This window comes from Phyllobates terribilis, unplaced genomic scaffold (assembly GCF_046119375.1).
Source record: "Phyllobates terribilis strain yellow unplaced genomic scaffold, ASM4611937v1 Scaffold_3__8_contigs__length_932513732, whole genome shotgun sequence".
Lineage (NCBI taxonomy): Eukaryota > Metazoa > Chordata > Amphibia > Anura > Dendrobatidae > Phyllobates > Phyllobates terribilis.
In genome coordinates this window covers 192,999,773-193,015,209 of record NW_027362763.1, presented here as the reverse complement: position 1 = coordinate 193,015,209, position 15,437 = coordinate 192,999,773, and the positions used below count along the sequence as shown (strand labels likewise).

Sequence of the window (15,437 nt, the reverse complement as noted above, 5' to 3'; positions counted from 1 at the left end):
CTTGACAAAGGCCTTAGCGAGAGTTTTAGCGCAGGGCAGTTTGACGAAAGGAACCAAGTGACACATCTTGCTAAAACGGTCCACGACCACCCAGATGACAGTAAAACCCTCAGAGGGGGGAAGGTCAGTTATAAAGTCCATAGCCAAATGTGTCCAAGGAGCACTGGGAACCTCCAAAGGACAAAGCAACCCCGCAGCAGGAGTATGTGAGGACTTAGATCTAGCACATATAGTACATTGACGCACCCACTTAATGACTTCCTTCTGCCATCCAGGCCACCAAAAACTGCGACCCACCAGTCTCTTGGTCTCAGAGATTCCGGGATGACCTGCCAACCGAGATTCGTGACACTCAACAAACAAATCTCTCCTAAAGGTCCCAGGCACAAACAACCTCCCATGAGGAGTGTTAGAAGGGGCATTCTCCTGTGCTTTAAGAATCTCATTTTCCAAAACGGAGTCCAAAGCAGCTATCACAACACCTTCTTGTAAAATGTTCTCCTCTTTCTCAGCACCGACTATGGGAGAAAAACTGCGAGACAAGGCATCCTCCTTAACATTCTTAGTACCAGGGATGTAAGTAACGGAGAAATTAAACCGCGAGAAAAACAGTGCCCACCTAGCCTGACGGGCATTCAGGCGCTTGGCAGCATCAAGATATATCAGATTTTTATGATCCGTAAGAACCTGAACGGGAAATTCCGCACCTTCCAAGAAGTGGCGCCAGTGTTCAAATGCGAGTTTAATAGCCAATAATTCCCGATTACCAATATCGTAATTCAGTTCAGTCTCCGAAAATTTTTTTGAAAAAAAGGCACAGGGATGTAATCCATCCCCGTTATCCTGAGACAATACTGCGCCAACCCCCACAGAGGAAGCATCAACCTCAACCAAAAACGGCCTAGTAACATCAGGCTGCATAAGGATGGGAGCAGAGGTGAACCTCTCCTTGAGATACACAAAAGCTTCAATGGCCTCAGAAGACCACTGAACCGCATCAGCACCTTTCCTGGTGAGATCAGTCAGAGGTTTGACAATACTAGAAAAATTTTTTATGAATTTTCTGTAGTAATTGGCGAAACCCAAAAACCTCTGTATCGATTTCAAACCAATAGGCCTAGGCCATTCCTGCACAGCCTGAACCTTAACCGGATCCATCTCAAAACCTTTGCTGGAGATAATGTAGCCCAAAAAACTAATTCTCTGTACAGCGAACTCACATTTCTCCAGCTTAGCAAAAAGCGAATTGTCCATTAATAACTGTAATACCTCACGCACGCTCCGCCAATGAGACTCCAGATCTGGCAAATAAATCAAAATGTCATCCAAATACACAACCACATTTTTACCGATCAAAGGTCTAAGGATGTCATTAATCAGATTATGAAAAAATGCAGGAGCATTAGTAAGACCAAAAGGCATAACCAGATTCTCAAAATGACCCACAGGAGTGTTAAAAGCAGTCTTCCATTCATCACCCTCCTTCATGCGCAACAGATTGTATGCCCCCTTAAGGTCAATTTTAGAGAACCACTTGGCCCCCATTAACTGGTTAAACAGATCAGGAATCAATGGCAGTGGGTAAGGATTGCGTACAGTAATTTTGTTAATCTCACGAAAATCCAGACAAGGACGTAAACCGCCGTCCTTTTTTTTAACAAAAAAAAATCCAACCGCCACAGGAGACTTAGAGGGCCTAATGTGACCGGCGGCCAAACTTGTCTGTATGTATTCCTCCAAAGCCTTCCTCTCAGGAATAGTAAGGTTAAATAAACGACTTTTAGGAAGAGTCGCTCCAGGGACAAATTCAATAGAACAATCATAGTCTCTATGGGGAGGCAAAACCTGCGATTCCTTCTCAGAAAAAACTCTCCAAAAATCCTGAATAGGAACAGGCAATTCTCCCCTATCCAAAGCTGCAATACGCCCGTTACAACACTTGTCATAACATTTATGGCTCCAGGATTTAATTTCACTGGTAGACCAATCCAGTACAGGATTGTGAAATTTTAACCAGGGCAATCCCAATATTACTGGAGAAGGCAAGTTATTCAACACTACCAAATCCAATTTCTCATGGTGAACACCATTAATAGTGAGAGGAAATTCACAGACCTTGAGAGTAATATTCTTCAAAGGGGAACCATCCACAGAAACCACAGCAATGGGGGATGATAAAGGTTCAGGTTTTAAATTGAGTCTTTCCACGAATCCCCCATCAATTACATTCAGAGTAGACCCGCAATCAACAAACACCCGAAATTCCATTAATTTTTCTGAGCAATCGTGGAAGCAGCTAAAAATACACCCTTGGAATTTAAACAGGCAATACGGGCGTGACTGACCATTTTTTTTTCTTTCTTCATACGAAGCTCACAGCCTTTAATCAAATGACCAGATTTTCCGCAATAGAAACACAAGCCTTCAGAAAATCGACGATCTTTTTCTTGAGAGCGAGGTGCCACCGATCCAATCTCCATCAGTTCACCACTGTTAGTACACACATTCTCATAACCAGAAACTGACATAGCAGAGGATTTGCTCTCATTAACCCTTGCACGCAGTCTTCTATCCACCCGTATAGCTAATTGCATAGCCTGTTGCAAATCTTCAGGTGTAGGATAAGCAATTAGCAGGTCTTTAACCCTTTCACTGAGCCCAGCAAGAAATAGACTTTTCAGAGCAGAATCGTTCCACCCTGTTTGAGTAGACCAACGACGGAAATGAGTACAATATTTTTCCACATTACCTGATCCTTGTTTTAAACGTCTCAACTCAGTCTCAGCTGATGCGACACGGTCAGGATCATCATATAATAGTCCCAAAGCAGAAAAAAAACTATCCACTGATCTGAAGCATGAATCACTAGGTTGCAAAGAAAAGGCCCACTCCTGAGGCTCTTTGCGCAAAAGTGACATTATGAACCCTACGCGCTGGGATTCATCCCCAGAGGACTTAGGTCTCAAACGAAAATACAATAAGCAAGCATTTTTAAATGAAAAAAATTCTCGGTGTTCACCAAAAAATAAATCCGGCAAACATACCTTAGGCTCCAAGAAATGTGCTCCAGGACAGTTACTCACGTGCTGACGGAGCTCGGCCACCTCCAGAGAGAGTCCCTGCAGGCGATGAACCAAATCCTGAACCGACACCATGATGGAACAGAAAAATCTTTCCTTAGAGAATTTGCGGGCTGGACTTACTGTTATGTTCTGCTACCAGAGCTAAGGAAAGAGAGGAGATCTGTCCCTACGATAGAACTCAGCTTAATCCCTATGATGTAACAGGGGACCTGATCCTGCGATCAGACCTGCTAAAGTCCTAAGCTAGTCTGTACGGAGACCTATAGATGTGGGGAAGGAATCCCTACAAGTACTAAGGACTGGGAGGAATATGGGACACCTCCTAACAGAAATAGTAGCAGACAGACGAACAAACAAAATATATAGAACATAGAGGTCAGTAGACCAAGCAAACTAACAGAGCAAGACACAGAGCACAGGCTAGCTAGAAAGTAGTTATACAATGAAGTCCAGCAAAGCCAGAAGGGCGGAGCAGGATTAAATAGGCCAACAAGGTCATGTGACCAGCAAAGGAAAAAAGACCTAAGAGCAAGGTTCTAACAGTCAGTGTGTAAATGATCTGTATTTTATAGAAACTTAAAGGCGATGTCTCATCATTAATACAAATCCTATTTAACTAAGGTGACCCAGTGATCAGCTGATTACAAGAGGTCAGACTTCTGAAACCCCAACAAAGTACTAACTGTATCACTGATGGAGATTACTTTTCTTTTAAATGACCGACCATGTAGTACATTCCCTGTCCAACTTCACTACAGTGAGAAATACTGTATATTAACGGCCCTCCACTTTGGTAGAACAATCGCTTTAATACTGACGAAGGCTAGCGCCGAAACGCGCGTTGGGGCTGGCGCCACCCCAGCAAGAGGATCATATGGGTGAATATCATTAATTCATTTTGCTTTCTATGCTGCCCTTTTATCAATTGTACCTTGTTATATACTATCACATACTTGAGCTGGCATGTCATCTTCTAAGTGATATTCCTCCTTTACCATAGAACAATTCATCTATTTGTATGCATTATGCTACGTTGTAATGTATCTACCTTTCCTCCTGCTGTGTATGTCACCCTCTAGTGTTTCCCCTATTTTAAATCATTGTCTATCTTGTGTTATTTCTATTTAATTGAATAAAGCTATGTTGCACCTTTCTTGGTTTGTACACAATTTTTGTAGTACATTGCCTTTCCAACTCCACTACAGTGAGAAATACTGTATATTAATGGCCACTCCACTCTAGTAGAACAATTGCTTTAATATTCTTATGCTGTCCATGGTTTGTGTATATCAGTCTTAGTTGAAGTGCCACTTCTAGGTTGTTTGCCATTTTGATTTTATCTTCTCTTTTAATACAGTTACCCAAATACAATCTTGATTTCCTATGACACCTCTCTGACTCTGCACATGCTCTGCTCTGATGTTTAAGAGAACTCACACTCCAGAGATGCAGCATCACCCTACTTCCTGCTTGTGATAAGTTTCTTCTTGTCAACTTTTACAAGCAGGAGACAGAAGTTACTGAACCTAGTAATAGAAAACATCACAAGAACTTTATTTATTTATAGTCAAATATAACAATATCCCTTGAGACCGTAAAAACATTTTATTAAGTGATGATAGATAGATTGATGGATGGATATATAGATAGCAGGGTGGTTGTTTCATTATAGAAACAGATTTAATTGTTGTATTCATCTCTGTCTGACTACATGAAAATTATAAAGTGACTCTTGATTTTTTTTCTAGATATGTTTTGTCAGCCTTAAAGAGAATTCAAGCTATGAAGGTTTCCGAAAGGTAAGTCACATTCTCCATACACGCTGCAGTACATTAACAAATGTACAATAGATTTCTTTGATGACCTACATTCCTCAATATAGTAACATGTATGGCCTGGAAAGAGCCTTCTAATAGGATATATAGATGAATATTTGTATTATGTGGTGATATCACCACTCATGCTTATGACTTGTATTGGCAACTGATATTTACCACATTAACAGGACTAAAGCCTGAGCCTTACCAAAATCCATATACTGTATTATGCCCAGTATACACAATTTATTACATTTCTGTGGGGTGTTCTTATAGACTGGTGCTAACATCTTGTTAATACTACTCTATATGCATTTTTTACACAGATTCAAGGATAAAACCAAAATAAATTTGAGCCAGAGCACATGTTGGTATAAGTGCACTGCATAGGTGTGCATTCACACTGGCCACAAGCCACAAGCAGAACCTAAGATAAAAATCAAAATGAGCAAATACCCTATAGTAAGTGGGCAGGTGGTATGAACAGTCGGGACCCTACTCTGCCCTTATCTATTTTTGCATCTGCTGACACATAGTGAGGTGAACTGAAGAATTAGATACCATCACAATTGGGGAACATCTTTTTGCGGTGGTATGGCTTTTACGTTTTTTTGATCAAAACAATGTTAACTAACTACTCTATGTTATTTACATGTATTATTACTATTTATTTACTTACTACAATGTATTTGCTCAGTTTGCTTTTAAGTTCTAGAGATACCTACATGCAAACTGATTTAATATATAAGAACTTGTCCATTATTCACAGTTTAAAGACTAAGGAGCCATTTACAAAGTCCGACATTTGATACCATTGTCTTAGTACAGAGTAAGATGGAGCGAAATGCAACAAATTTAATAGGAGGCATAGTCCTAAATTTGTTGTACCATTTTTTCAGCATTCCCCAAAATAGCAAATATAGGGATAGATTTGTGCTACAATGCCAGGTTCAGGCATTGAACCTAACATGCAATGCCCCCCAGCTAAGCTATGCCTGTCTCTGATGATACTGTCAGAAAAACAACAACAATCTGTAATTTTTTTCTGCTCATAACAGATGTACCAAAATTTGAGATTTTTTTTTATCACCAGAAACCTAGTGCAAGCCAACTAAAAAAATCTCCCCCTAAAACTTTTTTGTTGAACTTTTTTTTTTGTTCAATATCTTGTACATGAATGGTATGAAGATTATTAGCCAATTGTGTTGAGAAACGAAATATTGCTATAACAATAGAAAATACTGTGCTGATATAATCACTTGTATGAAAATTGCCCTCCATCACCACCTCAACAACTAGCTGGCACCTTACACAAGCACAGACTTTTATGGCAGTCATGGTACGATCACTTTCCAAATTGATCTGAAATAGGTATAATCTAAAAAGATTCAAAGGCCAAACAGCACTGTACTCATAACACTAACTCTATACAACTCTAAAGGTTCACTTGACATAATTTATTTTGTTTCTGGTTCTGGTTATCTAATATATCTTTACCTTGTAATGTCTTCACATCCGGTTCCATCCAGATGTGTCCAGATCCCAGAATTCCAAGTGGCGGAAGTTCGTCGACCGCCATATTGGGACACCCAAGTGATGGGTGTCTCAATATGGAAACCGCTGGTGGTACCGCGCAAGAGGCTGGTACCACCAGCGGTTTCCATATTGAGACACCCATCACTTGAGTGTCCCAATATGGCGGTCAACGAACTTCCGCAACTTGGAATTCGGGGAATTCCAAGGATTTCCGTCGCAAACACGCCGCACACGCCACCAGGATCAGCCGAATCATTCACTGACCGCCGCCATCTTTGTACAGGAGGAGCGCAGTTTTAATGTGACCGCCGCTATCAGCCTGCACAAAGATGGCGCGGTCTGATTTACTGCGCCTGCGCAAATTCCATGCAGGCGCAGTGAATCATTTGGCTGATCCCGGCGGCAGATGCACGACGTACAGGGGTAGACAGCTCAAACGAGAGAACACATGCGGGAAGAAGACAGCACAGGGGTGGAGAGAGAGAGCAGACAAGGGGGAGAGCACATGGGGTACACAGGTCAAAGAAGAGATCACATGAGAAGATAAGACAGCAGATGGGGAAGAGAGAGACAGAGCACAGGGGGGAGAGAGCTCAAACAAGACAGCACACGAGGGGAGAACAAAGCACAGGGAGAAGAGAGACCGCAGACAAGGGGGATAGCACATGGGGTAGACAGGTCAAAGAAGAGAGCACAGACGGGAGAAGTCTGCACATGGGGGAAAGAGAGAGTGGATAGGTGGATGAGCACATGGTGGGGAGAGATTCTCAACGCTGCAAAGCCTGCCCCCATCGAGACATTACCGCCCTCCCGATGCGATCGCATCGGGCCGCCATCTAGTCATTATATATTATTGTAACTCTTACTAATTCATAGGCATTTTCTACTTTTTTATGTACCTAAACCACAAATACTTTGAATTTTAGAAGTTGGATGAAGTGTCTCCAGACCTACTAAAGTTGATAAACTCCATGCGATCACAAGAACTGGCAGAAAATGAGATTGTGTTGTTGAGTGGATTATCTAACAAGAAGTGTGGACCGATTCCAGAGATCCAACAAGTAGGTATAAACTGTCTACTGTAGAAGATTACATCCTATCCTTAGGGTAGGATCAGTGGGATTCTGACTCCTGGCATCCTACTTGTTCCTTCTATGATTCTATTGCACATGGAAAGACAAGAAGCAATGGAATGAAACTAAAAGGGAGAAGATACCGAAACACCATGCTGCAGTGCAGTTGCTCTATAACTGTCTGTATACAGGTCTTTCCTTGTCTGAGCCTCTCTGCTCCAACCTCCATACTCAGACAAGGGATTTCCAAATTTTTGCTGAGCAGCAGTTGAAAGCAGTTTCAAAAAGAGCAGAAACTGAGTTTAATGACTGCTTGCATATCTATTTAAAGAGGTGGAGTGAAGTCAAGCTGTCCATGCCTTATGCCCACCTTGTATGGCTTGATTGACAAGCCAGAAGACAGAGCTTGTGGTGACATTTTATGTCATTAGGGACTTTAATCAAACCATTTACGGCAATAATATGGTGTGGACAGCTCAACACTGCAGTCTTCCATCTGCATGACTGGATAGAACTAACTGGCCTACAATACAAATGGGCATTAACTTAAATTTTAGCAAAATGGCCATTGATGGTGTCTAGTAAGGAGATCTTTGGAGACTGCAGGAAGAGAACTAACAGTGTTGTTGTTTTTCAGACATGTTCTCCATAAAGAGAGAGATACGTTCTCCAGAGTGTTGTAGCTGAGGAGAATTCAGCACTGTATCTACTATAATTTTCTCCCCGTCCTGCGATGTCTGCGACAATTCATGAGTATATTTTTATCTGCTACAAACATGTCAGTTAGATCCAATAATTTCTCCTATTCTGTTCCAGCGGAATCTGTTTTTCATGCTCTGCAATTTCCCATCATTACCAACGTTATTTATATTAATGCCAGAAACAGACCATTACAGCCCACTTACACGTCCCACAGTGCAACCGAGTCATCACATCAAACAAAAGTGAATTCCCTAAATAGCTCCTGCTATTCACCAGCATGGTACACCCTGCACCTATCCATCTATCTGTAAAGCATTGTACTCATATCCTCACAATAGGCCCCTTACATCAGAAATAATGTGTCAGTCGCTCTTATATTCCATAAAAGGGAAACTTTCAGATTTAAAGAAGTCTCAGCAAAATTTGTATTCACTAATCCCCCCTAATGAGGTATGTAATATTGTGTAAGTATATTAAAATTCTTACTGATCGCCGTGTTTCCCAGTTTGCAGCGCTGCACTGGTCCTCTTCTTGCCCACGTGACCTGAATTTAGACTAGCTGGGTCACACGGGGAGTTGTGTGTTAAACTGAAGTCATTTTTATAATGGAAACCTATGGATCCTTGTTCTAAGTCTCTTAGACTTATATTGGGAAAGCAGCTACCGCTCCACACAGTAGGCGGTGTGTGAATGGGCAAAACTGCAGAGTGGTCACATTGGTCAGAAGAGGCATGGGGGAAGCTGGATACAAGGAAGACAGCGATTGGCAAGCATTTCAATACACTTTGATTACATTACATATATAATTAGGGAAAAAAAATTTGAGACATCTTCTAAACAAGAAAATGTAATAAAATGGGCAAAACATTAACCCGTTTTATGTAAAGTAACTGTCTCTATTTCGATAATACGTATAGACATTTTTGTAGCAATATTCCTTGTTTATTTAGGCGCATTGTATAGTAACTCTCAGTGATTGCATCGTAAGATGAATTTTTCAGTTTTGATGCATAATTACTTGAAGCATAATCAATGACAGTCTGAGATTTTATGGTCCCCAAAATCTGGTTTGTCTGGTGTTGTTGACCTCTGGTTTCCAGCATGCCTTGATAGCAAGTGGCCACCAGGACATATTGAGAATTGTAGTTTCTCTAGAGTTGGAGAGCTAAATGTTGGCCACCGGTGCCTTAAAGGATTCTTCTCAAAATAGTAAGATATCAACTATCCATATATTTCAGGATATTTTATGGAAATTTTACATGCTGGGTGTTGATCCTCAGATCGTAACCCTAGAAATCAGGAATCACTGAGCCCAAGTCTTGAATGGAGCAGATGTGCATATGCTTAACCTCATCTTCATTCACTGTCTATGACATTGCATGAAATAGTGGAACCCTGTGCTTGGGTTTACCTGGCAAACATATTGACAATGAATGGAGCAGTAGTTGAGCATGTGCACCTCCACTCCATTCATGACAGGGCTCTACAGAGCCTAGTTCCCAGGTTCCAGAGTCCGGTTCTTGGAAACGCAAGAGGTTTTAGCAGTCAGATCCACAGTGATCAGTAAGTTATCCTCTATCTTGTATTATTCTAAAGCGTTAGGGCATAAAACCAGAAAAAAGGTGCTGAAAGTGTTAATATGTTTAGTAAAAAGAGAATAAAGAAAGGCAGATGAAGGCTTACCTTGTCTGGTTGTGCTACAGTGGGCACAACTCTAATGAGGCCATTAAGACAAATCGCTGGAAGTAATCGCTGCCGACATCCAGGGTCTTTAGTTAGCTTTGCTAGACCCTACTGAGATACTGATGTTGCTACCCAGGAATAGCAAGGTATAATTGAATAGCACGCAGAGGGACACTATGGAAGACACAGATGACCAGCAGATGGAAATGATGATAAATGGAAATTCCTTTATTGGTATAGTCTCCACTAACTAACACGTTGTGAGGCTCACAGGTCTCTTTATCAAGTACAATAGACATAAATACCATCATCATCATGTTTTAAAACTTTAAAGTTGTGGGTTCGCAGTCTTCATTATATATGTATTTTCTTTGTGTCCTTTGTCTTTTTTCACTATTGAGTGCTGTAACTACACCAATAAAGGAATTCCTGTATATCATCCTTTCCATTTGCTGGTCATCTGTGCTTTCCATAGTGTCCTTCCTCTACGCGGTATGCAGTTATACAGTACTTTCCTACTTCTGTGAAGCGTTATTCTAAAAAGTGATAGAGTCCAACTGTGTTTAGCCTCTACCCTCCTGAGCTGAAAGACAGCTGCAGCATGTACTGAGCAGCGTGAGATCTCAGCAAAAAAAAGGGAGGAGGACCCTGAAGAACTGTCAATCAGTTAAGATTGGCGGATACTGATTAGTGAATAAGCTGAAATTCTATTTGACAGATCCGCTCGAATTTGGCCAAAAATTTGATTTGCTTCAAATTTCTCTGATGTGAATTGAGTGAGTATTATTATGCTCTGAGGCCTCCCCATACCACAGAGCATAATAATCATAGCTAAAAAAAAAATGTAATTCTACTTACCCACCCTGACCCTTACCTGTCCTGCTGCGCAGCCGCGCTCTGGTCAGTCCTCAGGTGTCCGCTCCAGTCAAGCCTGCTGCTTTCCAACATCTCCAGTCCTCGCTTGACTAGGCCTCAAGACATCATGATATCATGCTGTGATTATATAACCTGCGTCTTCCCCTCCCTCCGACATAATGACATTTTGAGAACTAGTCAAAGACAAAATGATGCAGGCCAGAGCAGGCGCTTGAAGACCGAATCAGGGTGAACAATGTTGATTATCCTGCAGAAAACAGCACCATGTAAGAAATGAAAAAAACAACATTACATTTAACTCTCCAGGTGCTTCAATGGCTCCTTTCTCTTGTCTTCTGCTCATATCTGTACACGTTCACTCCTGCAATAATGTCTCGTCCCATGTGGCAAGATATCATTGCTGAAGGTCGGGTGTATGTAGAGGCCAGCGGTGTTTTTCTATTTTAAAAGTGACCTGGTCATCAGGTTAAAAGTGATCTTGTCTTATTCCTGCTGCTCCCCAGGGAATTCCATTTTCTATTTTTTTTGTTTTTTGTAATTCCACCATACGGTTCTATAGAGATAGGCTTTTTTATTTAGTGCTGATTTTTATGGACTTTTCCAAGGGGTTGTGACTCAGGATTCTCTGCGCTGTGTCTTTAGGCCGCTCTGCTTTATTACCCTGTGAGCACTGCACCTTTGGTAAAGACCATAAAAATCAGCACTAAATAAAAAGGACCATATTTCAGGACCCTTATGACGGATTTAAAAAAGAACAAAAAAAAATGGAAAAAATAAGAGCAAAAATTGCCAGTTTTGAACTGGTGACAGGTCCTCTTCATACTTTGGTGAGATTATTTTTATTATTCATGACTTGAAAATTTTTTCTGCTGATCCACGGGTAACCTGCAGCAAAATATGCAGAAAGAATTAGGCTTTTTACTTCTCTAAAACATTTAATTTAATGGGGAAAATCCACATAAAATCTGCAACTGCAACATTAATTGACATGCGACTTGAAATGTATTTGAATCTTTCTCTTTGAAAGTTTTCCACTCCAGATACTCTGCCTGAAAATGTAGTCAGAATACCAGCAGCTAATTCAGTATGTGTGAACGTATCCTAAAGGACAATCTTTAAATGGAATCTATCATCAGGTTTTTGATATATAATCTGAGAACAGCATGATGTAGAGACAGAGACCCTGATTCCAGCAATGTGTTACATACTGGTCTGCATCCTGTCATTTTGATACAATCACTGTTTTCTCTGCTGCTGATCTTGCTGCATTTAGAATGGTCGGTGTAACCCCGCCCACACCACTGATTCTCAGCTTCTTGTGTGCACTGTACATTGACACAAAGCTGCTAATCAGTGGTGGGGGCGGGGTTACACACAGCAGTGGACTAGGAGGCACGAGACGCCTAGTCCCATAGTGCTCTCTAATCTGCTGATAAAACATTGATTTTATTGAAATAGCAACACACAGCCTAATAAATGACACATCACGGGAATCAAGGTCTCAGCCCCTACATCATGCTGCAATCAGATCTAACATGACACCAAAAAAAACACAATCACTGTATAGGCAGCTAAAGATGTGTATTAGCTAAGGTGCAGCCATAAATGTTGACTGTAACCTGTATATTTTGGGACTTTTTACTATATGCTGCAAGTTTCTGTAAATACACATTTTCATGAAAAATAGTCCGTGTTTTTTTCATCGTGCTGGATCCATTTTTGTTCCGTGTGTCAGTTTTTACAATACTTGTTGCATCCATTTTTCACGTATGCAAACAAAAAAATAATCTTAGCTTCTCCTGTCCATGAAACAGTAAAATACAGACAGCACACAGATGATAGCTGCATGCCAGCCATTTTTTTACAGGGCTATTGACTTGCATTAGTGAGTTTGATCTGCTGTACAGATCTAAGTAGGATGTCTCTGCTTTTCGTTGTTTTGCAGATAAACGATCCACAATAAAAACAAAGACACATGAAAAGGCATAGTGAATATAATGCATCCGTGATATCAGTATAAAAGAGCTGATAGCACACCTAGCGAAAAACTGAAGTGTGAAAACAGCCTAAGGCCTCATTCAGTCATCTGTATATGTATGTGCGGTTTCTATCCGTCTTTTTCACATACCCATAATAATCTATGGTGCTACTCACATGTCTGTGTGGTATCATGGACCGCATATGTCCATGCAAACCTCACAGAGACAGGTCCTTTTTCTCCGGTATCATGGATGAAAAGGGCCAATACAAGTCTATGGGTCTGTAATAAACACGTACAGCACAAGTATGGCATCCATGTGCCATTCGTCTACAGCCTGTATTTAAAATTACAAAGAATAGGAGAAACTTTATAATGTATTTATTTATCCATCTGTGAAAAACACTGATGACAATGATGGTAAAAACTGACACACGGATCACGCACTGATGGTAAAAACAGATACACGGACCGTACACTGATGGCACCCTGATGGTAAACACGGACACATGGCCCGTACACTGATGACACACTGATAATAAACACGGATACACAGACCATACACTGAAGACACCTGGATGATAAACACAGATACACAGACCGTACACTGAGGACACACTGATGGTAAACACGGACTAAACACTGATGACACACTGATGGTAAACACAGATACACGGATCATACACTGAGGAAACACTGATGGTAAACACAGATACACAGACCGTACACTGAGGACACACTGATGGTAAACACGGATACACAGACCATACACTGAAGACACCCTGATGGTAAACACAGATACACAGACCGTACACTGAGGACACACTGATGGTAAACACGGACTAAACACTGATGACACATTGATGGTAAACACAGATACACGGACCGTACACTGAGGACACACTGATGGTAAACACGGACTAAACACTGATGACACACTGATGGTAAACACAGATACACGGATCATACACTGAGGACACACTGATGGTAAACACAGATACACAGACCATACACTGAGGACACACTGATGGTAAAGACAGATACACGGATCATACACTGAGGACACGCTGATGGTAAACACGGACTAAACACTGATGACACACTGATGGTAAACACAGATACACGGATCATACACTGAGGACACCCTGATGGTAAACACAGATACACGGACCATACACTGAGGACACAGTGATGGTAAACACAGATACACGGACCATACACTGAGGACACACTGATGGTAAACACAGATACATGGACCATACAATGAGGACACACTGATGGTAAACACAGATACACGGACCATACACTGAGGACACACTGATGGTAAAGACAGATACACGGACCGCACACTGAGGACACACTGATGGTAAACACAGATACACGGACCATACACTGAGGACACACTGATGGTAAAGACAGATACACGGACCATACACTGAGGACACACTGATGGTAAACACAGATACACGGACCATACACTGAGGACACACTGATGGTAAAGACAGATACACAGACCATACACTGAGGACACACTGATGGTAAACACAGATACATGGACCATACAATGAGGACACACTGATGGTAAACACAGATACACGGACCATACACTGAGGACACACTGATGGTAAAGACAGATACACGGACCGCACACTGAGGACACACTGATGGTAAACACAGATACACGGACCATACACTGAGGACACACTGATGGTAAACACAGATACACGGACCATACACTGAGGACACACTGATGGTAAAGACAGATACACGGACAATACACTGAGGACACACTGATTGTAAAGACAGATACACGGACCATACACTGAGGACACACTGATGGTAAACACAGATACACGGACCATACACTGAGGACACACTGATGGTAAAGACAGATACACGGACCATACACTGAGGACACACTGATGGTAAAGACAGATACACGGACCATACACTGAGGACACACTGATGGTAAACACAGATACACGGACCGCACACTGAGGACACACTGATGGTAAACACAGATACATGGACCATACACTGAGGACACACTGATGGTAAACACAGATACACGGACCGCACACTGAGGACACACTGATGGTAAACACAGATACATGGACCGCACACTGAGAACACACTGATGAAAAAGACTGATGACACTGGCACCATTTTTTTATGGATGTGTGAAAAAAGGCCTAAGGCAGACTACATTATGATCAATCCTATTCCTCTTCCTACCCTCTTATAACATAGAGCCTCACAAAGACACTGAGGCCACATCCACCGGTTCAGTATTTGGTCAGTTTTTTACCTCAGTATTTGTAAGAGAAAACCAGGAGTGAGTGATAAGTGGTGACTTGTTTCTATTAGGCTATGTTCACAAACATTGTGTTTTTTTTCTGCTGCTAACTTTTCTCTGGCAGGAAAACAGCTGCGTTAAAAATGCAGGTTTTGGTGCGTTTTTTGGTGCAAAACGCTGAAAGATGTGACACGCTCTATTTTCCAAAACCACAAGCAAGTCACAAAATACGCAACTAAAAAAAACAACATGTGTGAACAGAATTCTGGTTTCTCATAGACTTTGCTGGCACTGCAAAACACGGCTGAAAATTTGCATAAAAATCTGCAGCAAAATACGCTGAAAAACCCAAGGTGTGTGAACATATCCTTATACTTTTCCTGCTCCACTCCT

At 41.4% G+C, this 15,437-nt stretch overlaps 1 protein-coding gene across 1 annotated transcript in view; it reads left to right on the top strand.

The window, feature by feature from the left end:
* Positions 1 to 15,437, top strand: part of SPHKAP (SPHK1 interactor, AKAP domain containing) — a 475,388-nt gene that overhangs the window by 406,026 nt on the left and 53,925 nt on the right. The window contains exons 4-5 of the mRNA XM_073674429.1: positions 4,832 to 4,882; positions 7,363 to 7,497. Of these exons, the coding sequence (XP_073530530.1) occupies positions 4,832 to 4,882; positions 7,363 to 7,497 (186 nt within the window). The remainder of the gene's footprint in view (positions 1 to 4,831; positions 4,883 to 7,362; positions 7,498 to 15,437) is intronic.